General features: G+C 41.4%; 1 protein-coding gene across 10 annotated transcripts in view; it reads left to right on the top strand.

Annotated features, from left to right (window-relative positions):
* The window catches only part of PSD3 (pleckstrin and Sec7 domain containing 3), a 616,838-nt gene that overhangs the window by 459,702 nt on the left and 133,026 nt on the right, over positions 1–24,110 (top strand). For all 10 annotated transcript variants that reach the window (XM_055566944.1, XM_055566946.1, XM_055566948.1 and 7 more), the window contains one exon: positions 21,914–21,957. In XM_055566944.1, coding sequence (XP_055422919.1) covers positions 21,914–21,957 — 44 coding nt within the window. The remainder of the gene's footprint in view (positions 1–21,913; positions 21,958–24,110) is intronic.

Genomic DNA, 24,110 nt, shown 5'->3' with positions numbered 1-24,110 from the left:
CTGAAAACGGGAGCATGTGCTCTGTGCTGGGGGCAGCGTCTGGGTGGCTGGCCGGGGTTTTGCTCGCTGGTTAGCAGTGTGCCCCTGGAAAGGTCACTTCTCCTCCCCAACACATACCCGTGAGGAGCAGGGGTTGGTGAAATGATACCCTAGTGCAGAGCATTGGTAACTTTTGAAACCTCGTGGGCATTGCTGAGGGTTCTTCCTCTGAACAAGGAACCTGAAGACTGAGTTAGAGGCAGGGAAGGTTGGTTTATATGTATTTTGAATAAACTTCTCCCTGTGCTAGGAGTTAACGATAAAGTCATGAAAGGAAAACAGACGTGCCTAACTCATGGCTTTGTGAAATGCACCGCAGTGGTGCGAGAGGCATGGTCCGTCCTGTCCTCTCCATTCCGCAGGACCTTTGCTCTAGCGTCGTGAGGGAGATGTAAACGTTTGTCCTTTCTCCCTCTGGGAATCAAATCTATGCACAAAAGAACCTGTAAAAAATCATTACAGTGCTCCTTCGGACCTGAAATTTTCCTTGAGAGGCTTGTGGATTGTTGTCATTCTTCACCCGCTCTTTTCTTGTTCTTTGGACTAAGGCTTAGAGCCTTGGGAAGGAGATTCTGGTTAAATGGGTCATTTATATCTGTCTGTTCAAGCATGCAGTTCTCATATAATATAGGGAAGATCCTTACTCAAATTGAAAAATTTCCTGCAAATGTCTTTTTATATTTTTTTATTCTTATATGGAAGTAGCACATCTTTTGACCTTGTAGATGCATCCTTCAGTTGGATCCTTCCAGAAGGACAGTAGATCTAAGCTGTCAGAATTAGGGTCAGAATATGAGTAACATCCCCCAATACTAGTTATCACCTCGGCACATGAGAGAGTCTGAGCGGACATGTCTTATGCAGAGTCAGTCTGGTTGTCCAGAAATACAAACAGCTTTGTCTCCAGACTCTCTTTTTCTTATATTGGCTCTATGATCTTCATGCCAGAGTCACTTCTTGTGATTCAAGAAGTTCTGCTTTTCTCTCAGGTGTGATTCTGCCAAACTAATACATTTTGACGTTTTAATGTGATCTTTACTCAAAGGAGGTCTTAAAATACCCGGCGCCTTCTGGAAGGTCATTCTGCAGACTACATAATTATCAATAGCTGTTTAACCTTTTAAAGACTTGAGTCAGCCTTGTCGCCAAATAGAAACTTTCACCACCTCTAGTTTTATTTTAAATTATAAACCTAGCACGGTGATATTGGTTTTTGTTGTTGGGTTTGCTTTTTGGGTTTTCTTCCAGCCCCTACCTCCCCCTTCCATAAGCCCAAGTTGTTGCTGAATTCCTCTGATCCTGCCAGTACTTCCAGGTAAATTAATATCTTTTTAAAGGGTGGTTATTTAGGATGTTAAGCAAACCGTGCTCATGATGGGGGGACACTTGTTGACCCTTGAATGAAATTAAAAGCAGATCTTCACTATTCTCCTGTCTCCCAGATCTCACTTGTTCAAGGTGCTGGTGGTTTGGACTCGGTTTCTGCGTTGTTAGGATAATCCCAGTGTCACACCGCATTCTTGCTGTGCTGCGTTCGTGCCTTTCTGTTTGAACACCTCTCCCAGGGATGGTGTACTCAGCAAGTGTTTCAGAGCTTCCAGGCAGTATCTGAACATTGTAAACGAGATGCTGGTCTGTGCCGTCATTCCTGGCAAGCTAGTATAACACTCATGTCAGAATCAAGGGGAAGGAAAAAAAAAATCTATGATATAGTGTGAAGACGGGGGTTAAGGGAGACAAAAATGCTTGCATTTTTAAGATAGTCTTTGCTGAAGATGCAGATCGGTTAGTAACGTGGTGATAACCTGAGGTTAACCATCCGGAGCTCTTGTGTGGGAACGTGCATGGCAACCGATGTCTTCCATTCTCCAGGACCACGCCTTCCTTTGTTGAAACGTGTTGTTAGATGGTGCTGGTGGCCTGCTTTAGATGTCAGGGGTTGCATTCAGCTTAAGGACTAATGGGGATGTTTTGGAGAGTGTTTTTTATTTACTCATCCATAGTGATGTAGAAACCATGAGGAGCCAGCAAGGTAGCTCCTCAGGTAACTTATTATGGGAGTTTCTCTTCTATCTTGGACTTGGACTTTTAGTTAAGGTTTTTGAGCCTTATCTTATCCTTCAAGCAGTTCACTTTTTGAGAAAATCTGATCTGCCATGTTCTTATGGTACAACCTTTGGGTTCGCACACAGATCATTGTATTTCAGCGGGATTTGTTTTTTCTAGGTAGATTATTCCGAACGCTTCATGTCACAATTTTTAGGGAAGTAACCAGATGAGGCCCTCTTCATAGCCTGGCTCATCCCGACGTGACACTGGATGTAGCTGGCAGTTAAGTGTTAGAATGTGAGGCATACAAGGCAGCTGAAGACATTAGTATTTTCCTATATCCCTATCTGGCAAGCCACGTTTGTGTTTGATTCTGGATAAGATTCTATAGCCCTCCCAAACACAGTTGATAATCTCCTCCTTGCATTTGGGTGCAGTGTAGTGGGTCAGCCTCAACTCTACAGCTGGGGAACCAAGGATGGTGTCAAGGGGCTGACGACAGGCAGCAGAGCCCCCCGGACGCTGAAACCCCAGCAGCCGTGACGAGAGAGTTCTGCCTGTTGAGCTTTTATTAGTGTTTTCTCCCAAGACATCGCTGCATAAGTAGACCAGGAGGGTTGAGGTCTAGCTAACTAACTAGACCTAATAGACAGACAAGGGACGTGCTTTGAGAGAAGAAGCTCTTTTCTGCCACTTAGAGGCACTGATAAAGTGCCAGCTTTGTTCTGATTTATGACAGTTCTCTTCCTCAGAACGCTTTCTAAAAAGCAGGTGAAGTAGAAAGGCTCCGCAGAATGCTTTTATTGTGATTGGGCAGTGCTTTGAGGGGGTTTTGTATGCCTCATCAACCCCCTGCTGTGATCTCTGAGATCGTGATTAAATGGTATTTATATGCTGCAAAAGCGTAACTCTTAAAATTTAAGATAACAATGTGCTTTTATCTCTATGCCTACATAAACCCCACTAAAATGACAGTAAAACTGGTAAATCTTCAAGGCCACAGGGAGCGAAACAGTCTCTCAAGGTGTCAACAAAATTCAAAGGATGTGCAGCAGATAGACCTGTTAACCACAGCGAGAGCTGAAACTCAGGGCTTGCAGACCTGGAAGCCCCATAGGACACAAGGAAGGCGTAGGGATCAGAGTCACTTCTGAGGGCAGTGGGTCAAATGGAAGGATCCCTTTAAATCTTCCAAAATTAGTAACTGGACCCTCTAGACGCCTCCTACATCTTTGTAGAGCCTAGAGACCATATCCCCCATCTTCTGAGGCTCCTCTCTGAGACTCTGGGCTTAGGAAATCGGGCTCAGTTGGGCTCCAAAATCACTGCAGATGGTGACTGCAGCCATGAAATTAAAAGACACTTGCTCCTTGGAAGAAAAGCTATGACCAACGTAGACAGCATATTAAAAACCTAGACAGCATATTAAAAAGCAGAGACATTACTTTGCCAACAAAGAACCGTCTAGTCAAAGCTATGGTTTTTCCAATAGTTATGTATGGATGTGAGAGTTGGGCCATAAAGAAAGCTGAGCGCCAAAGAATTGATGCTTTTGAACTGTGATGTTGGAGAAGACTCTTGAGAGTCCCTTGGACAGCAAGGAGATTTAACCAGTCTATCCTAAAGGAAATCAGTCCTGAATATTCATTGGGAGGACTGATACTGAAGCTGAAACTCCAATACTTTGGCCACCTGATGTGAAGAACTGACTCATTGGAAAAGACCCTGATGCTGGGAAATACTGAAGGCAGGAGTCAAAGGGGACAGCAGAGGATGAATTGGTTGGATGGCATCGCTGACTTGATGGACACGAGTTTGAGCAAGCTCCAGGAGTTGGTGATGGACAGGGAGGCCTGGCGTGCTGAAGTGCATGGGGTCACAAAGAGTCGGACACGACTGAGCGACTGAACTGAACTGAACTGAGGCCAGGAGTGGGATTCCCACACTGAAGATAGGAGGGTTAAGTGAAAAGTACACACATTTCACAATGTGCAGTGTCTTCCTTCTCTCCTCACCCATATTACTTGAAGTTACTTGAAAAAGAGAAGGCATGGTATCCAGCACACAGGAAATTTACTGGCACAGAGACAGAGGGGACCCCTGGGTGACAGTAAGGGAAGCCTAGAACAGCAGCTGTGCGGGAGACAGACACCCACCGGGTGAGCCTGGAATGCAGACTGGAGGGTCCCCAGGATACTCCCAGCAGGGCCACTCCAGTCTAAAGTGCTGGGTTTCTGTCACCTGCAGAGCTGTTGTACCAGAGCTGCATGGAGAGGCGATTCCTCTAGGCTCTTAGAAAATGAAGTCAACCACAGCAGCAAAATGAGGTGATCATTAACTTCAGGAAAATTGAAAAGTTCACAAAGAAGCAACAGTAGCCAAGTGCATGCATAGCTCCAGAGTGAATTGTATCTGCATAGTCATAACAAGGTGGGCTCTGAAAATCGTTATACCTCTAAATTGTGATTGTGATATTATTTTAGTGGGAGGATTGGGGATGGAGTGGGGAGGAAGAATGTACTGTGTAAGAGAGAGAACAGAGAGCTAAATGCTCTTTTCCAGAGTTCCACAGTTGAAGGTCAGTAGTTCATATTCAAAATAGAAAAACAAAAAAGGAATTTAAAGTGGTTAGCCCTGGATAACAAAAATCTAAGGTAAATAAATCAAAGGATTGTTACTCATTACATGTTGTTATTTAGTCACTAAGTCGTGTCCAACTCTTTGTGACCCCAAGAGCTCAAGTATGGCAGGCCTCCCCATCCTTCACTATCTCCTGGAGTTTTCCCAAGTTCATGTCCATTGACTCCAACCATCCAACCATCTCATCCTCTGTAGCCTTCTTCCTCTTTTGCCTTCAATCTTTTCCAGCATCAGGGTCTTTTCCAGTGAGTCAGCTCTTCACATCAGGTGGCCAAAGTATTGGAGCTTCAGCGTCAACAACAGTCCTTCCAATGAATATTCAGGGTTGATTTCCTTTAGGATGGACTGATTACATTCATTGCATGCCTTTTGGTAATTTTGATTATGAAAATGATAAAAGTTTGAAAATGAACACGTGAAATGGACAACATATGTGAGTACATATGAGACTGGAATAGTCTTCATTGACGAGAATTATTTATGTTTCTTACCTTTGTGTTTAGCAAATACCAAATAACAGGGACTTCTTTTTTGAAAAGTACATCTTTCCCCAGAAACTATATTCTAGCAGTTATAGGACTAGACCATATTCTGCTGGTTGCTGCCAGAATTTTCACTCTGTATTGGAAATGTTAAAATACGGTCCTTTCTTGGGAAACAGTGCATTGTCTTGAGGTTGCCCTTGTTACTTATTTTTATGGAATAATTTCCATAGAAGATGTCTTTTGTTTTAATGAAAATCCTGCAGTTCTAGGTGGGTTTCCAAACCTCTTTTGAAAATTTTCCTATTTGTGAAATCCCAAAGCCTGGTAGCCAGTACATTAGATTATTTAATTTGCCTGTATTGATTGTTTTGGATGAAATCTATTTCCATTTGGTTTGTCTTCATTATTTTGTCTAATGCATGGAAATGACAGAAGAAATGCCATGCCTGGGGTTCTAGCTAAATGTCACAGTCCCCCAGGAATCATTTTTACAAGCCAATTATAAAAAGAACTCTCCGTGTTACTCAGCAGTTTTTAAACTGCATACATTAACTTTATCATCATGTTAAATATAATTGATCATTTTCTCAAGTGTTTAAAAACATACTGCATGTAATTTACTAGGTCACTTAGAATTTATATTTTCTTCATGTTCGAAAATGATGAAGCTTCCTGCACTATGGTGCATGCCTGCCACTTCCCAAAAAGTGAGGCTCACCAGCAAGGGGGTCCAGCAGCAGATCTGGCCAGTACCATCCAGAATCCTCTTTGAAAATATTGGTTATTGTTACATTTTTTTCAAAAGCATGGCTTGGCTATCCAAAATCCAGACAAGTTTTTGAGAAGTAAAGCCGAGGATTAGTTCAGTTCAGTTCAGTTCAGTCGCTCAGTCGTGTCTGACTCTTTGCGACCCCATGAACTGTAGCACGCCAGGCCTCCCTGTCCATCACCAACAGCTGGAGTTCACCAAACCCATGTCCATGGAGTCAGTGATGCCATCCAACCATCTCATCCTCTGTCATCCCCTTCTCCTGCCCTCAATCTTTCCCAGCATCAGGGTCTTTTCCAGTGAGTCAGCTCTTCGCATCAGGTGGCCAAAGTATTGGAGTTTCAGCTTCAACATCAGTCCTTCCAGTGAACACCCAGGACTGATCTACTTTAGGATGGACTGGTTGGATCTCCTTGCAGTCCAAGGGACTCTCAAGAGTCTTCTCCAACACCACACTTCAAAAGCATCAATTCTTCGGCACTCAGCTTTCTTTATAGTCCAACTCTCACATCCATACATGACAACTGGAAAAACCGTAGCCTTGACTAGACGGACCTTTGTTGGCAAAGTAATGTCTCTGCTTTTGAATATGCTATCTAGGTTGGACATAACTTTCCTTCCAAGGAGTAATCGTCTTTTAATTTCATGGTTGCGGTCACCATCTGCGGTGATTTTGGAGCCCCCCAAAATAAAGTCTGACACTATTTCTACTGTTTCCCCATCTATTTGTCATGAAGTTATGGGACTGGATGCCATGATCTTCGTTTTCCCAATGTTGAGCTTTAAGCCAACTTTTTCAGTCTCCTCTTTCACTTTCGTCAAGAGGCTCTTTAGTTCTTCTTCACTTTCTGCCATAAGGGTGGTGTCATCTTCATATCTGAGGTTATTGATATTTCTCCCAGCAATCTTGATTCCAGCTTGTGCTTCTTCCAGCATAGTTAGAGTACAAGAATTAAAGTAAAATCAGGAGATGGCTGTGAAGGCAATGAATTTGTAAATCATGGTACTTTAACAGATCAGAGTATAGTTACAGATGCTGAAGAATACTTCAGATATTAACCTAAACTCTTATGGAAGAAGGTGGTGATTTACTAAGACTATCATCATTACATTAACTCTTTGCAAGCTCTCAGGCTTTAAGGATTGGTACATTAAGTCACACCTACATAATGTTTTCGGACATCAGTTTTTGTGGTTTTTTAAATTTTTATTTTGTATCAGGATATAGCTGATTAACAAACAATGCTGTGATACTTTCAGGTGAATAGTGAAGGGACTCAGCAGTAATATAGGGGAAGGGACAGTTAGGGGGGTGGGGATGGACATGTATGCACTGCTATGTTTTAAATGGATATGCAACAAGGACCTATAGTATAGCACATGGAATTCTGCTCAGTGTTATGTGGCAGCTTGGAGGGGAGGGGAGTTTGAGCGAGAAAGAACATTAGTTTTTAATGCCCACATTGGTTTGAAGATGAGGGTCTTTTCAGAATATATAGTATAATCTTTCCATTTGGACTTCAATGAATTCTGCTTGTGATACAGGTCCTCTTCCCAGCAGGGTTTTGATGTAGTCACGGCAAGTCCATCTTGGGACGGACACGAGTGTAAAGCAGGGAATAAAAACTTGGGCTCTGGAGGCAGTTAGGCCTCCGTGTGAGTTCCAACTTCACCTCTGGGACTCTTTCACTGTGGAGAATTGCCAGATTCAGCAAATAGAAAATATGAAATGCTCAATTAAACTTGAATTTCAGATAAGTAATAAGTAATGTTTAATATATGTGTGTGTGTATACACACACAGCTGCACACACATATATACACACACACATATATACACACCCATATATACACACACATATATATACACAGATATACACACACACACATATATATACACACACAGCTGCACACACATATATACACACACACACATATACACATACATACATATACCCACACACATATGTATATGTATATATGCTGTATATGCTCAGATGTGTCTGACTCTCTGCAACTCCATGGACTCTAGTCCTCCAGGCTCCTCTGTCCGTGGGATTTTCCAGACAAGAATACTGGAGGGGGTTGCACTTTCTCCTCCAGGGGATCTTCCCAACCCATGGATTGAACTTGGTGTCCTGCATCTCCTGCGTCTCCTGCATTGGCAGGCAGATTCTTTACCACTAGCGCCACCTGGGATGTCTCATGCAAAGTTTGGGGACATACTTATGCTTGAAGAAAGTAAGTCCTTGTTTATCTGAAGTTCACATGTAACTGGCATCCTGCAGCTGGCAGCAATGTGCCTACTCTAGAGCGTTGATCTCGCTGAAATGGAGTAAATCAGACATTTCATAGGTTGTAGAGAGTTAAATAATAACATAAGTGCTCAGCATGTCGCAGCTCAATAAATGTCATCTGTCTGGATGGTGTCTTCTCGCTTGTCAGACACCCAGCCTGGCACGTCTGAAGTGGGACTGGCACTGCAAAGCGGTGTTCGCCGTCCAGACTGGAGTTCTGTTGGGAGGAGAGTCTTCTAGCCTGAGTGGTCAGAGATGTGTACCCCTGTTGTTCTAGGTTTTGGAAAAAGAATTATGTAACTGAGACTAGTTCCTCTGTCTCGAAGCAGAGACAGGAAATGAAAGCCTAGATTTTTCAGGGAATAAAAGGTCAAGGACAAAATTTTAAAGGCTTTGGAATTATATTTTGGAAAAAATTTAAAAGACTTTACAACCTCCCACCTACTAACGCTGTCTTTACCCTGTCTGCCCACGCTCCCCTCCCCCGCCTCTGTAAAGTGGGACTAGTACCCTGGGTGGTAGTGAAGAGTACACAGTGCAATACAATGCACAGGTCCCGGCACTTGCTAACTGCTCAGTGAACGTGGGTTTCTGTCGTATCTGTCTGTGATAACAACTTGCCGATTTAATTCAAAGTAAGTGATCTCCCCAGGCCCCGTGTGTCCGGGGTGGGAAATGGAACCGATGGATTCTAGGTACTTACTCTGTGTTCTGTAAAGTTGAGTGGGACAGGCACCAGCTGCACGGAACAACATCCCTCACTTATGTGTCGCTTTACGAAGTGCACATGTTTGCACGCTGATGGTTTCATTTCATCCTCTTGATTCTGTGAGGTAGATTGTTGCTATCTTATTTTCACAGGTGAAGCAACAAAGCCCTCAAGTCACATAGCTGATGGAAGGGGCCGGTGTGATGCGCTGCCCTGGGTCTGCTCCATTGCCCCTTGCTCTGTGCTTAGCCTCCCATCATAATTACGGTGTCAGGGTCAGCACCACCGAGCTCTTGTCGTCTCAACACCTGTTCTTAAAACACATGCTGTGGTCAAGACAATCTATGAGGCCTTGCGGAGACTAAAGAGAGGGAGAGGCTTGATCACACATGCAAGGAGTACAAAATATACTTTCACCTAGGTTTTTCCTCTTCATGTATCAGAGCCTTGTTGTGGCAAAGGGGCTTGCATAACACAGTGAAGGTATGAGCCATGCCATTCAGGGCCACCCAAGGTGGACAGGTCATAGGGAAGAGTTCTAACAAAACGTGGTCCACTGGAGAAGGAAATGGCAACCCACTCCAGTATTCTTGCCTGGAGAATCCCATAACAGTATGAAAAGGCAGAAAGATACAACACCAGAAGAGGAGTCCTCCAGGTTGGAAGGTGTCCAGCATGCTACTGGGGAAGAGCAGAGGGCACTTGCTAATAGCTCCAGTAAGACTGCAGTGGCTGGGCCAAAGCGGCAACAGTGCTCAGGTGTGGGTGTGTCTGGTGGTGGAAGTAAAGTCCGATGCTGTAAAGAACAGTGTTGCATAGCAACCTGCAATGTTAGGTCCATGAATCAAGTAAGTTGGACAGGGTCAAACACAGGAGATGGCAAGTTTGAACATCGACATCTAAGTGAACTAAAATGGACAGGAATGGGCGAATTTAATTCAGATGACCATTACATCTACTTCTGTGGGCAAGAATGGAATAGCCCTCATAATCTGATGCTAAAGCTGAAGCTCCAATACTTTGGCCACCTGATGCTAACTCATTGGAAAAGACCCTGAGGCTGGGAAAGATTGAGGGCAGGAGGAGAAGGGGCGACAGAGAATGAGATGGTTGGATGGCATCACCGACTCGATGGACATGAGTTTGAGCAAATTCTGGGAAATAATGGTGGACATAGGATCCTGGCAGGCTGCCGTCCATGGGGTTGCAAAGAGTCAGGCACGACTTAGCAACTGAACAACAACTAGGTTTTCAGTTGAAGAAGTAAGGCATTCGTGGCGTGGTAAACATTCAAATAGAACAGCAGCGTATTCACTGAAAACTCTCTCTCCCGCCTTGTTCCCCCAGTTGTCTTCTACACAGGAAATCGCAGGCAGTGGTTTCTTCTGTATCTTTTGAGAAACATTGTGAGAGCGCATGCAGATACACTTTTTGCACAAAGCGGGAGCATAGCAAACAGACTCTTTTGCGCCTTTGTTCCTTTAACAATGTAATCTATACACCTACCCTATTTTTAGCTTAAAAGACTCCAATACTAATGGATAGCAGTCTGCCTCTGGTGCCCCTGTTGAAACTGCCTCACCCAGTTTTTTATTTGTGCTTGAGGTATGTGAAAACAGGGCATCCTTCTCTCACAGTTTAGGGAGACGATCTGAAGCACCCCCAATGTGCATGCCGGCCCCCCCAGGCCCAGTCATACCAGCCTCACCAGACCCCCCAGTCTCACCACAGCTCCTGTTGCTCTCTTCAGTCCTTCCCCCATTCAGTGCCCGGGGGGACCTTTAAATGCACAAATTAGAGCAGGTCACCCTCCTGCTAAAATCCTCCAGTGGTTGCCCAGCACACGCAGAAATGACCCTTGTTCTCTGGTTGAAAACCATGTGTGACCTGACGCCTCTTTGCCCACGGCACTACCCCCGCCCGGCCCCGGTACCCTGGCCATGCGGGCATCCTTGGCTCCCAGACCCACCCGGCTCAGCGACACCAGAGCACCCTCCCTGTGTCGCCCCATGGCTGCTCTCTCTCTCACACCCTCAGTTTCCTTGCAGGGAGGCTTTTTTAGCTATCTTGTCTAAAGCTACTTTTTGAGTTACCTTATTTGTAATTACCTTATAAGTATCTGGCAACCTCCCAGAAAATGAGAGAATCATTTTTTATCTTTTTGTTTTCTTATTCTTCTCTGTTTCTACCCTCACTGAATCTAAGTTCTATGCCCGTGTTGTTCACACTAGGCTTTCAGTACCCGTGTTAATATCTGATGACCTGACCACCTGACAGGTAGTAGAGACTCAGCTGACTTGAAAATACAACTAGTATAAAAAGTATTCACTTTTTCAAGATGAATGCTTCAAAAAAAAAAAAAAATCCTTGTTGCATATCTATTTTATTTGTTTTTTCAAAACTTTCTGACCATACCACAAGACATTTGGGATCTTAGTTCACAGCCAGGGATCAAATCTGAGCCCCCTGCATTGGAAACGTGGATTCTTAACCACCAGACTGTCAGGAAAGAAAGTTAAGTCGTTCAGTCGTGTCCCACTCTTTGTGACCCCACAGACTATAGCCTACCAGGCTTCCGTCCATGGGATTTTCCAGGCAAGAGTACTGGAGTGGGTTGCTGTTTCCTTCTCCAGGGGATCTTCCCAACCCAGGGATCAAACCCAGGTCTCTCGCGTTGCAGGCAGATGCTTTACTGTCTGAGCCTGTCAGGAAGTCCCAAGTAAATAGTTTTAAGAGATTTATTTATGCAAGATCATTACCAGTGTTACAACTGTTATGTTATATTGTACTATTCATGTGGCAAACAAGAACTGGTCTTCTAATAGTTATAAAAAGTACTATTCTGTTTAAGTCCTTATAATACACTATATACAACACTATTATAGAAAAAAAATGCAATCTTATCATTGTGTAGTAGTTATAACAATTACTTTCCGCTGGCCTACCAGCGCTTGTTAGGGTAAAATGTTTGTCGTGGTTACTGTGCCCTGGAGCCCTACAGTAAGTGCAGGTCCAGCGGGCATGCCCCTGGGCAGTTGACGACACAGATGACAGACTCATGGCAGGTCAGAGGAGGTGGGAGGGCTGACCTTCAGCACAGGCACGCTGCAAACCTAAGTTTTCTCAGCTAAGAATGCAGGATCATGGATATCTTTCCTGGTGAAAACATCACTTTTAAATGAGCTGAATAACAAGTCCTGAGCGCATATAATTGAAATTAAAAGGCTATCGCATATTGAGTGCAGCACTTTCACAGCATCATCTTTTAGGATTTGAAATAGCTCAACTGGAATTCCATCACCTCCACTAGCTTTGTTCGTAGTGATGCTTTCTAAGGCCCACTTGACTTCACATTCCAGGATGTCTGGCTCTAGGTCAGTGATCACACCATCGTGATTATCTTGGTCATGAAGATCTTTTTTGTACAGTTTTCTGTGTATTCCTGCCACCTCTTCTTAATATCTTCTGCTTCTGTTAGGTCCATACCATTTCTGTCCTTTATGGAGCCCATCTTTGCATGAAATGTTCCCTTGGAATCTCTGATTTTCTTGAAGAGATCCCTAGTCTTTCCCATTCTGTTGTTTTCCTCTATTTCTTTGCATTGATTGCTGAGGAAGGCTTTCTTATCTCTTCTTGCTCTTCTTTGGAACTCTGCATTCAGATGCTTATATCTTTGCTTTTCTCCTTTGCTTTTCCCTTCTCTTCTTTTCACAGCTATTTGTAAGGCCTCCTCAGACAGCCATTTTGCTTTTTTGCCTTTCTTTTCCATGGGGATGGTCTTGATCCCTGTCTCCTGTACAATGTCACGAACCTCCGTCCATAGTTCATCAGGCACTCTATCAGATCTAGTCCCTTAAATCTATTTCTCAATTCCACGTAAAATCATAAGGGATTTGATTTAGGTCATACCTGAATGGTCTAGTGGTTTTCCCTACTTTCTTCAATTTAAGTCTGAATTTGGCAATGCACTCAATATGCCAGCAAATTTGGAAAACTCAGCAGTGGCCACAGGACTGGAAAAGGTCAGTTTTCATTCCAATCCCAAAGAAAGGCAATGCCAAAGAATGCTCAAACTACCGCACAATTGCACTCATCTCACACGCTAGTCAAGTAATGCTCAAAATTCTCCAAGCCAGGCTTCAGCAATATGTGAACCGTGAACTTCCTGATGTTCAAGCTGGTTTTAGAAAAGGCAGAGGAACCAGAGATCAAATTGCCAACATCTGCTGGATCATCGAAAAAACAAGAGAGTTCCAGAAAAACATCTATTTCTGCTTTCTTGACTATGCCAAAGCCTTTGACTGTGTGGATCTCAATAAACTGTGGGAAATTCTGAAAGAGATGGGAATACCAGACCACCTGACCTGCCTCTTGAGAAATTTGTATGCAGGTCAGGAAGCAACAGTTAGAACTGGACATGGAACAACAGACTGGTTCCAAATAGGAAAAGGAGCACATCAAGGCTGTATATTGTCACCCTGCTTATTTAACTCATATGCAGGGTACATTATGAGAAACACTGGGCTGCAAGAAGCACAAGCTGGAATCAAGATTGCCGGGAGAAATATCAATAAGCTCAGATATGCAGATGACACCACCCTTATGGCAGAAAGTGAAGAGGAACTCAAAAGCCTCTTGATGAAAGTGAAAGAAGAGAGTGAAAAAGTTGGCTTAAAGCTCAACATTCAGACGACAAAGATCATGGCATCTGGTCCTGTCACTTCATGGGAAATAGATGGGGAAACAGTGGGAACAGTGTCAGACTTTATTTTTTGTGCTCCAAAATCACTGCAGATGGTGATTGTAGCCATGAAATTAAAAGACGCTTACTCCTTGGAAGAAAAGTTATGACCAACCTAGATAGCATATTCAAAAGCAGAGACATTACTTTGCCAACAAAGGTCTGTCTAGTCAAGGTTATGGTTTTTCCAGTGGTCATGTATGGATGTGAGAGTTGGACTGTGAAGAAAGCTGAGTGCCGAAGAATTGATGCTTTTGAAGTGTGGTGTTGGAGGAGACTCTTGAGAGTTCCTTGGACTGCAAGGAGATCCAACCAGTCCATTCTGAAGGAGATCAGCTCTGGGATTTCTTTGGAAGGAATGATGCGAAAGCTGGAACTCCAGTACTTTGGCCACCTCATGCGAAGAGTTGACTCATTGGAAAAGACTCTGATGCTGGGAGGGATTGGGGGCAGGAGGAGAAGGGGACGACAGAGGATGAGATGGCTGATGGCATCACTGACTCGATGGATGTGAGTCTGAGTGAACTCCGGCAGTTGGTGATGGACAGGGAGGCCTGGCGTGCTGCGATTCATGGGGTCACAAAGAGTCGGACGTGACTGAGCAAATGAACTGAACTGAACTGAACTGAAAATGCTATAGAATGAAAGATTGTGAATAACATTGTATTTAAGTTAGTAAACTCTAACATCTAGTAAGTTTTTAACAACAAAGCATTTATCGAAGTTGTAAAATATGTTTCTCAGTCAATTTACATTAACCTAAGTCATTTATGGATGTGAGAGTTGGACTGTGAAGAAAGCTGAGTGCCAAGGAATTGATGTTTTTGAAGTGTGGTGTTGGAGAAGACTCTTGAGAGTTCCTTCGACCGCAAGGAGATCCAACCAGTCCATCCTAAAGGAGATCAGCCCTGGGTGTTCTTTGGAAGGAATGATGCTAAAGCTGAAGCTCCAGTACTTTGGCCACCTCATGTGAAGAGTTGACTCATTGGAAAAGACCCTGATGCTGGGAGGAATTGGGGGCAGGAGGAGAAGGGGACGACAGAGGATGAGATGGCTGGATGGCATCACTGACTCGATGGATGTGAGTCTGAGTGAACTCCGGCAGTTGGTGATGGACAGGGAGGCCTGATGTGCTGTGATTCATGGGGTCGCAAAGAGTCAGACACGACTGAGGGACTGAACTGAACTGAACTGAAAGCATTACATGTATGCTGCATATATTCTGTGCTGCAATATGTATGTATATGTCAGTGTTGCATTGTGATTGGGGCAGGTACAGGCACAGACTGGCTTCAGGCCCTCAGCTCTGCTGTGTGATCCTCGACAGGATTACTTAACCATTCACAGCGTTAGGTGTGTCATTTCAAAGAGTAGGGATAATAATACCGCATTAATACAGTTGCTGTGAGATTAAATGGAAGCAGCTGTCTTTGCTCCGTGCCTCATGAAACACGGCCTCATAGACAGCTGTATTATCATCATCACTGGGGCATCAGTACTGAGAAATGGCTTGAACATTATCACAGAGGTACAGAAATCTCTCAAGTGAAGGATCACATACTTGAAGTGTCAGTTTCCAATCACAAACCAGGATGTTTTGCTGTTGTCTGTTCTCTATCTAGGACTCCCATTGTTCCTTCCTGCAGTTTTTTAATAATTTCATTCCTATCCGAATTTCAGCCCCGATGGAATAACACGGTTACTCTGCCCACAGTGGGCTTCAGCCCCGACAACTGACACTTCAAGTAACACACGTTTACTCTGGCCCAGAGTGGGGTGGTGGTGTTGTTGCTCTTTTTGTTGTCACACTTGAAAGTTCGTGAGCCTTGTATAATTTATACTTCTAGCTACTTCTGAAAAACAACCAGAGCCAGCCACAGTGAACCCACATGCCTACCTGGGTAAAGCCGGGCTATAGCTGGGGGTCCCCTGCCTCTTGGGGTGTCTCTCCCTGGCTCCTGCACTCATCCATGTGACCTGCTTACTGATGAGGCTTAGTCAGGTTTTTATATTGGACCAGCGTTTAGACTTGATATTCAAATTAACTCATTAGGATATGTTCACAGGTTTTTTTGTTAAATTGAGGTGTGACTGACATATAATATTACATTAGTTTCAGAACTACAACGATTTGGTCTTTACATGCATCATGAAATGATCACTGTCTACAAAATATTTTTTTTCTTGCGATGAGGACTTTTAAAATCTACTCTGTTAGCAAGCTTTTGAATATGCAATACAGTATCATTAACTCTAGTCACCATGCGGCACGCACCTCCCCATGACATTTATGTTAGGGCTGGAAGGTTGTACCTTTCAACCCCCTTTGCTCATTTCTCCCAGTCCCCAATCCCCACCCACCCTTTGGCCAATCCTACCTATCTTTTCTCTGTAAGAACTTGCAGGTTTTGTGTGGTTTTGTTTTGTTTTAGTTTCCATGATATGATATCACATGGTATTCATCCTTCTGACTCATTTCACTTAGAATAATATGCAGAAAGTTCATCCATCTTGTTGCAAATGGTGAGATTTCATTTTTTATGGATGAAATATTTTCTGGTGTGTGTGTGTGTGTATATATGGTTTTCCAGGTGACTCAGTGGTAAAGAATCCATCTGCCATCACAGTAGACACAGGAGAAATGGGTTCAATCCCTGTTGGAAATGGCAACCCATTCCAGTATTCTTGGCTGGAAAATTCCATGGACAGAGGAGCCTGGCAGACTACAGTCCATGGGGTCATAAAGAGTCAGACATGGCTGACCACACACATGTGCACACGCGCACGTGCGCGCGCGCGCGCACACACACACACACACCCATAGGGAGAGAGAGAGAGTAGTTCTTATCCATTCATGGACATGTGCATTGTTTCTGTGTCTTCAATATTATAAATATTATAAATAATGCTGCAGTACACATAGGGGTCCATGTATCTTTTCAATATATGTTATAATTAGTGTTTTTGTTTCCTTGGGTAAATACCCAGACATGTGATTGCAGGATCACCTGAGAGTTCCAGTTTTAATTTTTCTCAGGAACTCCATACTGTTTTCCGTATTGGCTGCATCAGTTAGCATTCCTGCCAGTAGGGCACAAGGGTTCCCCTTTCTCCACATCTCTGCCACCACTGGTTATTTCTTTTCTTTGGATGATAGCCATTCTGACAGGTCTCAAGTGATGTCTCACTCTGGTTCTGATTTGCATTTCCTTGAAGATTAGTGATACTGAGTATATTTTCATTTTTTAGATTTTTGTTTGCCTGTTGGTCATCTCTATGTCTTCTTTGAAAAAAAAAAAAATGTCTATTCAGATTCCCTGCCCATATTTTAATTGACTTCTTTGTTTCTTTGTGATTGAGTTGTGTGAATTCACGGTGTATTTTAGATATTGACTCCTCATTGGACATATGGTTGGCAAATATTCTCTCCCATTCGGTGCATTGCTTTTTCATTTTGATGATTTCCTTTCCTGTGCAGAAGCTTTTTAGTTTGAGCAATCTTGCTGATTTACTTTTGCTTTTGTTGCCTTTACTTTTAGTGTCAAATCTAGAAAATCATCACCAAGACCAACATCAAGGAGTTACTGCCTGTGTTTTCTTCTAGGAGTGTTATGGTTTTAGGTCTTACATTCAGATCTTTAATCCATTTGGAGTTAAATGTTGTGTCTGGTGTAAATCACTGTCCCATTCCATTCTTCTGCATGTGGCTGCTCAGTTGTCCTAACACCATTTATTGAAGAGACTGTCCTTGCCCCACTGTATAGTCAAGGCTCCTTTGTCGCAAGTCAGTTGACCGTACATGTGTGGGCTTACTCTGGCCCTCTGTCCTGTTCCATTGATCGGGATGTCTGTTTTTCTGTCACCGTCATATGGTTTTAATTGCTATAGCTTTGTAATATACTTTGAAATCAGGGAGCATAATGCCTCTAGCTTTTTTGTCCTTTCTCAAAATTTCTTTTGCTACTTGGGGTCTTCTGCAGTTCCACACAAAGTCGAGGATTGTTTATTTCTGTGAAAAATGCCACTGGAATTTTGATAGGTAGTACATTGAATCTGTAGGTTGCTTTGGGTTTTATATCACACTTTAATGATATTCATTCTTCTAATCCACAAATACAGAAAGTCTTTCAGTTTATTTGGTCATCTTCAGTTCTTTTCATGAGTTTCTTATAATACAGGTTTTTCACTTCATTAAATGTATTCCTAGACATTTTATTCTTAAAGATGACATTATAAATGTTATGCTTTCTTCATTTTTCTTTCTGATAGTTCATTATTAGTGTTTAGAAATCAACAGATTTTTGTATATTGATTTCATATCCTGCAACTTTATTGAATTTTTAAGCTAGTTTTAAAAATTTAACTAGTTTTTTTTGTAGAGTCTAAGGTTTTCTATATATAATATCATGTTATCTCCAAGTAGTGACAGTTTTACATCTTTTCCAGTTTAAATTCCTTTTATTTCCTTCTCTTGGCTAATTTCTCTGGCCAGGAATTCCAATATGATGTTGAATAAAAACAGTAAGAGTGGACATCCTTGTCTTGTTCCTGATATTAGAACAAAAGCTCTCAGTTTTCTAATGTAAATTGTTGCAACCACTATGGGTATTAGCTGTGGGATTGTCATATATGGCTGTTTTTTGTTGAGGGATATGTTTACAGTATTAACAGGGGGAAATTATTTCTACTGAAATTTTTGCTCACCAGGGAGTTTAGTACAAATAATAAATCATTATGTTGTGTACTTGAACCTAATGTTGTATGTCACTTATGTTGTTGTTCAATCACTGTCATGTCTGACTCTGTGACCCCATGGATTGTAGCACGCCCAACTCCTCTCTCCTCCATTATCTCCCAGAGTTTGCTCAGATTCGTGTCTGTTGAGATGGTGATGCTATCTGACCATCTCATCCTCTGCTGCCCCCTTATCCTTTTGCCTTCAATCTTTCCCAGCATCAGGGTCTTTTCCAGTGAGTTGGCTCTTCGCATCAGTTGGTCAAAGTATCAGAGCTTCAACTTCAGCATCAGTCCTTGCAATGAATATTCAGGACTGACTTCCTTTAGGATGGACTGATTTTATCTCCTTGCAGTCCAGCAGACTCTCAAATGTCTTCTCCACCACCACAATTTGAAAGCATCAATTCTTTGGCACTCAGCTTTCCCTATGGTCCATCTCTCACATCTGTACATGACTACTGGAAAAACCATAGCTTTGACTATACAGACCTTTGTCAGCAGAGTGATGTCTCTGCTTTTTAATATGCTTTCTAGGTTTGGCAATTATGCCTTGATTTAAAAAAATGGAACATAGTGGGTATTTTGTATTTAAATGCATTTATACTTTGTTTTTTGTTTTTTTTTTGTTTGTTTTTTCTTTTTAATTTGGCTTTAAGATGAATTTAATCAGTTGTACTTTATTTTTTTTATTTTTTTTGTTGTTCTTTTTTTTAAATTTTATTTTATTTTTAAACTTTACATAATTGGAATAATGTTATTCAACCTTACTTAAGACACAGCAGCCATATATATAATTGAAACACTTTGTTGTACACATGAAAATAACACAATATTGTACACTAACTATATTCCAAGATAAAATAAAAGTTAAATTTAAGAAAATAAAAAGACACAGCAGACAGTCAAGTGGAAGGTAATCTTAAGGTGTACAAAAGACATTTTAGGAGGAATGTGCTCTGTGTACATACTCATGACATCTTATTGACGAATTCTACCCTCATAATGAATTAAATGAAAAAATACACGTGCATGTGTGTGTGTGTGTGTGTGTATTTATGTATGTATGTAAGGGTTTGGAGGATTGTGTCGCATAAATGATAATTAGAAATTGCATCTTCATTCCCTCTCAGGTTTGGTTTAGTACACCTCCAGAGCTGCTCATCAAATCTTGTGGGAGGTGTGCGTGTTTAGAATTATCTTTGGCTGCATCCCCCCACCCCCGCCTTTGGTGATAATAAAGTTTGATCAGGGTATGTGAGTGTTGGATGCATTTTCGAAACAGATTTTCCTTTAGTAATCATTTATTGTAAAGCATTAAAAAGATTCAGGAAAATCCCTTTGTAATTTTGTCATTGAAAAGGATAAGGATTAGATTTGTTTCAATATATATATATACACACACACACATATACATATTCACATACAAAGAGGACTTTGGCTTCTGGTATAACAGGTTTGTTGAATTTTACAAGATCCTCTATAATAAATTTTTGTTGTGTGATGTACAGCTGACAGAGTTACAAGAATATTCCAATTTGAAACTGAGTTATCTCTTCAAGCAAAATATTCTCAAGAGCAAAACATTTGAAAAAATTCATCTAGGGCAGAATTGAATTTATTTGACATTTTCTAGTTGCCTAGATGTAATTTTCTACCTTTATGAATAGATAGTTTTTTATCTTTAACAATTGTTAAATTTCTCTGGTTAGTATTGTGTGTGTTAGTATATAAAGAGCCATTATGATCTGTCTCTTCTCAAAAACCCACTATTACTTGTGCGTTCAAAGTGGCTCTTACAAGTAGTAGAATCCACTTAAAGACACTTACAGCAAGAGTCTCCTGAGGCTGGAGCCAGACATTGACCCTGAACTTCTGTACGTGCAGCCTCAAGAGACATTAACTATATAATAGATTGTCCCACTTCTTCAGTAAATTTGAGTTCTTCGAAAAGAGCATTCAATTTACAATACGGTCTTTGTGTCTTGATTTACCCCTTATTTTCTTTTGCTGTTTTACCATTTCTATATTTGATGACATGATAATTTCTGTATTTGATGTCCTGATAATGATGAAATGTGTCCTACATTTTATTAGCTACCCAGTAGTTAAACTGACTACTATAGCCACACTGAAGAAATCCCGTGGAGTCCATCAAGACGTGGCTAAAGATGCACGTATTGCATCTTTAAGTCTTAAGTAACATAAAATCTGTAACCAAGCATCTATGTCCTCAATTGCAGCGAGTTTTGCTAGAAAGGGGCTTTACTACCTGTGTGCAGTCTTTCTGATTACACACACGTAGACTGCCTCTCCCACTTAGGCCAGACATGTTAAAGGCAGAAAATGGTCCACAAGGCAGTTCTGCTCTGCTCTGTTACCTGGGGAGCATCCTGACCCTGCCATTTCCTCATGTGGAAGATGAGTTGTTTGATAGCGTCTCATCCCGCTTTTCCCATCTTAAAGTAAATGAGATGAGTCTAATAAGTCCAAATCGCTCTTTAAAAAAAATGCTCCGACTCCTTTGTACTGTTACTTGCACATAGTCACCCTTTCTTCAGTGCGGTTTGCAGTTTTGGTTTTATGTCTTAGAGATGCTCTTGTGTTTTCTTACGTTATAAACATCTTACTCAAAATTAAGAAGCTAGAGGTGTGAAGTAGTTTTTTCTTAGGTTAGTTGTCTTAGTGGAACAACTTGATTACAAAAACTTTAATGTGTTGATACCAGAGCTGGGAGCCTGGTGAGGCGGTCTCATATGCTGTCTTGTCTATGACATTGTTATTGTCGAGGCTCTAAGAGAACTTTCTGTCTCCCCCCTCCACCACTTCAAACATCAGGGTAACACTCACTAACTGTAAGGCAGAATTATGAGGTGAGACCAATACAAGCTGCCTAAGTCATCGATATAAAAACTCTGAAATTACTCTGAGATAGTTTCCTGTAATTGAACTTCAGTCTCCCTTCCATTTCTCTTGTTCATTAAGTTGTTATGAAAACTGTTATACCTAGTCCATTAATGAAAAGGTATGAATTGCATCTTAAGTAACGTAAAATCTGTAACCAAGCATTCCAAAGGCAGTTTGGAAGTTGCAGTTTCCAAAGTAATGAAGCTATATGACCATATTTTGAATAAGACAAATAGACTACATGATGTAATTTTAGTTGATCCTATGTTTTACTGTGGTAGAACGTAGCCTGGTGTTGTGTGTTATAGTTATGAAAGACGTGTTCTGCTTCATGGATGTCTCCGTGTATCTCTGACTGCTGCCTGCCTTGTGTCTTTCGCTCACCTGTGTCTTCCTCGTTTCTGCAGCACCAACAGGATGACCTGCGAGGGCCCTGGGAGCCGCAGGCTGACTCAGTCAAGCCTTTCGGCTTTTGTCATTTGCTGAGTTACAAATGTAGAACAGGATGAAGAGAGTAATTCCATCTTGTTTTCTCTCCTTCCAGGCTCTGTACAACTCAATCAAGAATGAGAAGCTCGAATGGGCAGTGTGAGTATGCTGCATGTCAGCCTGTTAGTGAATGGACTGCGTGCTCTTTTCTCAATGTCTTTCTTTGTGCCTCATCAGTGATTCTGGAGAAGGATTAATTGCACAGCCAGTTCTCATTTTACACCACCGGTGTCTTATCCTCTCTGTATAAGACACGTAAACCCTGAGTATTCCATGTCTTTTTCTTGGTGCTAGCATGCTTCTATTCTTATTTTAAACTGTTTGCTATGCCTATGTACAATTATTTATCTTTTTATTTAAAAAAAATGGCATTCAGAAAGAAAATAAAGAGTAAAGTAGGTAAAAAATTCCAAAATTTTTTCCAAAATCTAATACACATGATGTGAGTACCATACACTTATTCTAATTATCTCCTTCATATCATTATAGATCAAGATTTTCTAATCCTGTTTCCTATGACACTAATTATAGCAGGATATTGATAGCAAGCTTTGAGAAGTATGGTACTTGTAGGTAATGAAGTCCACAGAAAGAATAGCAGCAGCAACGCAAGAAGTAGCATTTCCTGAAAGATTTTGCACAATTGTCTAAGTTTAGACAATAGTTATAGGAAAGGTGCTGCTGCAAAATTTGTAGGATAATATTCACTTGCATAGGAGGAACCTTGGTGCTCTTTTATTTTATTTTTATTGAAGTATACTTGATGTCCAATATTATATAAATTACAGGTATACAACATAGTGATTCACAGTTTTTAGCGGGTATATTCCATTCATAGTTATTAAGTTCTGGCTGTATTCCCCATGTGTACAATGTATCCATGCAGCTTATTTTGTACCTAGTAGTTTGTACCTCCTAATCTTCTCCCCATGTATTGTCCCTCCCATCTTCCCTCTCCCCACTGGTTTGTTTTCTACATCTATGAATCTGCTTCCTTCTTGCTGTAGTTAGTAGTTTGCTATATTTTTTAGATTCCACATTTGAGTGGTATCACACAGTATTTGTCTTTCTCTCTCTGACTTGTCACTTAGCATACTCCCCTCACGGTCCATCCATGTTGCTGCAAATGGAAAATTTCATTCTGTATATGGCTGAGTAGCATTCTATTGTGTATATACATCACATCTTCTTTATCCATTCATTGGTTGATAGACACTTAGGTTGCTTCCACATCTTGGAAGTTGTAAATAGTGCTGCTAGAAACATTGGAGTGCAGATGTCTTTTTGGATTAGTGCTTTTTTCCCAGATATTTACCCAGCAGTGGGATTGCTGAGTCATATGGACATTCTAGCTTTAGTTTCTTCGGAAATCTCCATACTGTCCTCACAGTGGCAGCTCCAGTTTACATTCCCACCAGCAGTGTCTGAGGGTTCCCTTTTTTCCACATCCTCACCAGCATTTGTTATTTGTGTTCTTTTTGATAACAACCATTCTCACAGCTGTGAAGTGATATCTCATTGTGACTTTGATTTGCATTTCCCATATGATTAGTGATGTTAACCATTTTTTCATGTGCCTCTTGGCCATCTGCATATTCTCTTTGGAAAAATGTCTATTTGGGTCTTCCGTCCATTTTTTTATCATTTACAAATATTTTCTCCCATTCAGTAGGTTGTCTTTGTGTTTTCTCAGTGGTTTGTTTTGCTATGCAAAACCTTTTAAATTTAAAGGCTTCACTTGTTTATTTTTGCTTTTATTTCTTTAACCTTAGGAGATGGATACAAAAAAAAATATTGCTATGGTTTATGTCAAAGAATGTTCTGCCTATGTTTTCTTCTAGGAGTTTTTTTTTTTTTTTTTTAATTTTATTTTATTTTTAAACTTTACATAACTGTATTAGTTTTGCCAAATATCAAAATGAATCCGCCACAGGTATACATGTGTTCCCCATCTCCATTGAGGTCTTTAATCCCAACGTCGACTTTATTTTTTTATATGGTGTTCAAATGTTCTAATTTCATTCTTTTACATATAGCTGTCCAGTTTTCACAGCCCCACTTATTGAAGGGACTGTCTTTTCTCTATTATATATTCTTACCTCCTTTGTCATAGATTACCTGACCCTAAGTGTGTGGGTTTATTTCTGGGTTTCTGTCATGTTCCATTGGTCTATGTATCTGTTTTTGTGCTGGTACCATACTGTTTTGATTACTGTAGCTTTGTAGTGTCGTCTGAAGCCAGGAAGTGTGAT

Source organism: Bubalus kerabau, chromosome 2 (assembly GCF_029407905.1).
Source record: "Bubalus kerabau isolate K-KA32 ecotype Philippines breed swamp buffalo chromosome 2, PCC_UOA_SB_1v2, whole genome shotgun sequence".
In the NCBI taxonomy this organism is placed as follows: domain Eukaryota; kingdom Metazoa; phylum Chordata; class Mammalia; order Artiodactyla; family Bovidae; genus Bubalus; species Bubalus kerabau.
Note: the sequence above shows the minus strand (reverse complement) of the source record. Positions and strands in the feature narration are given on the sequence as shown.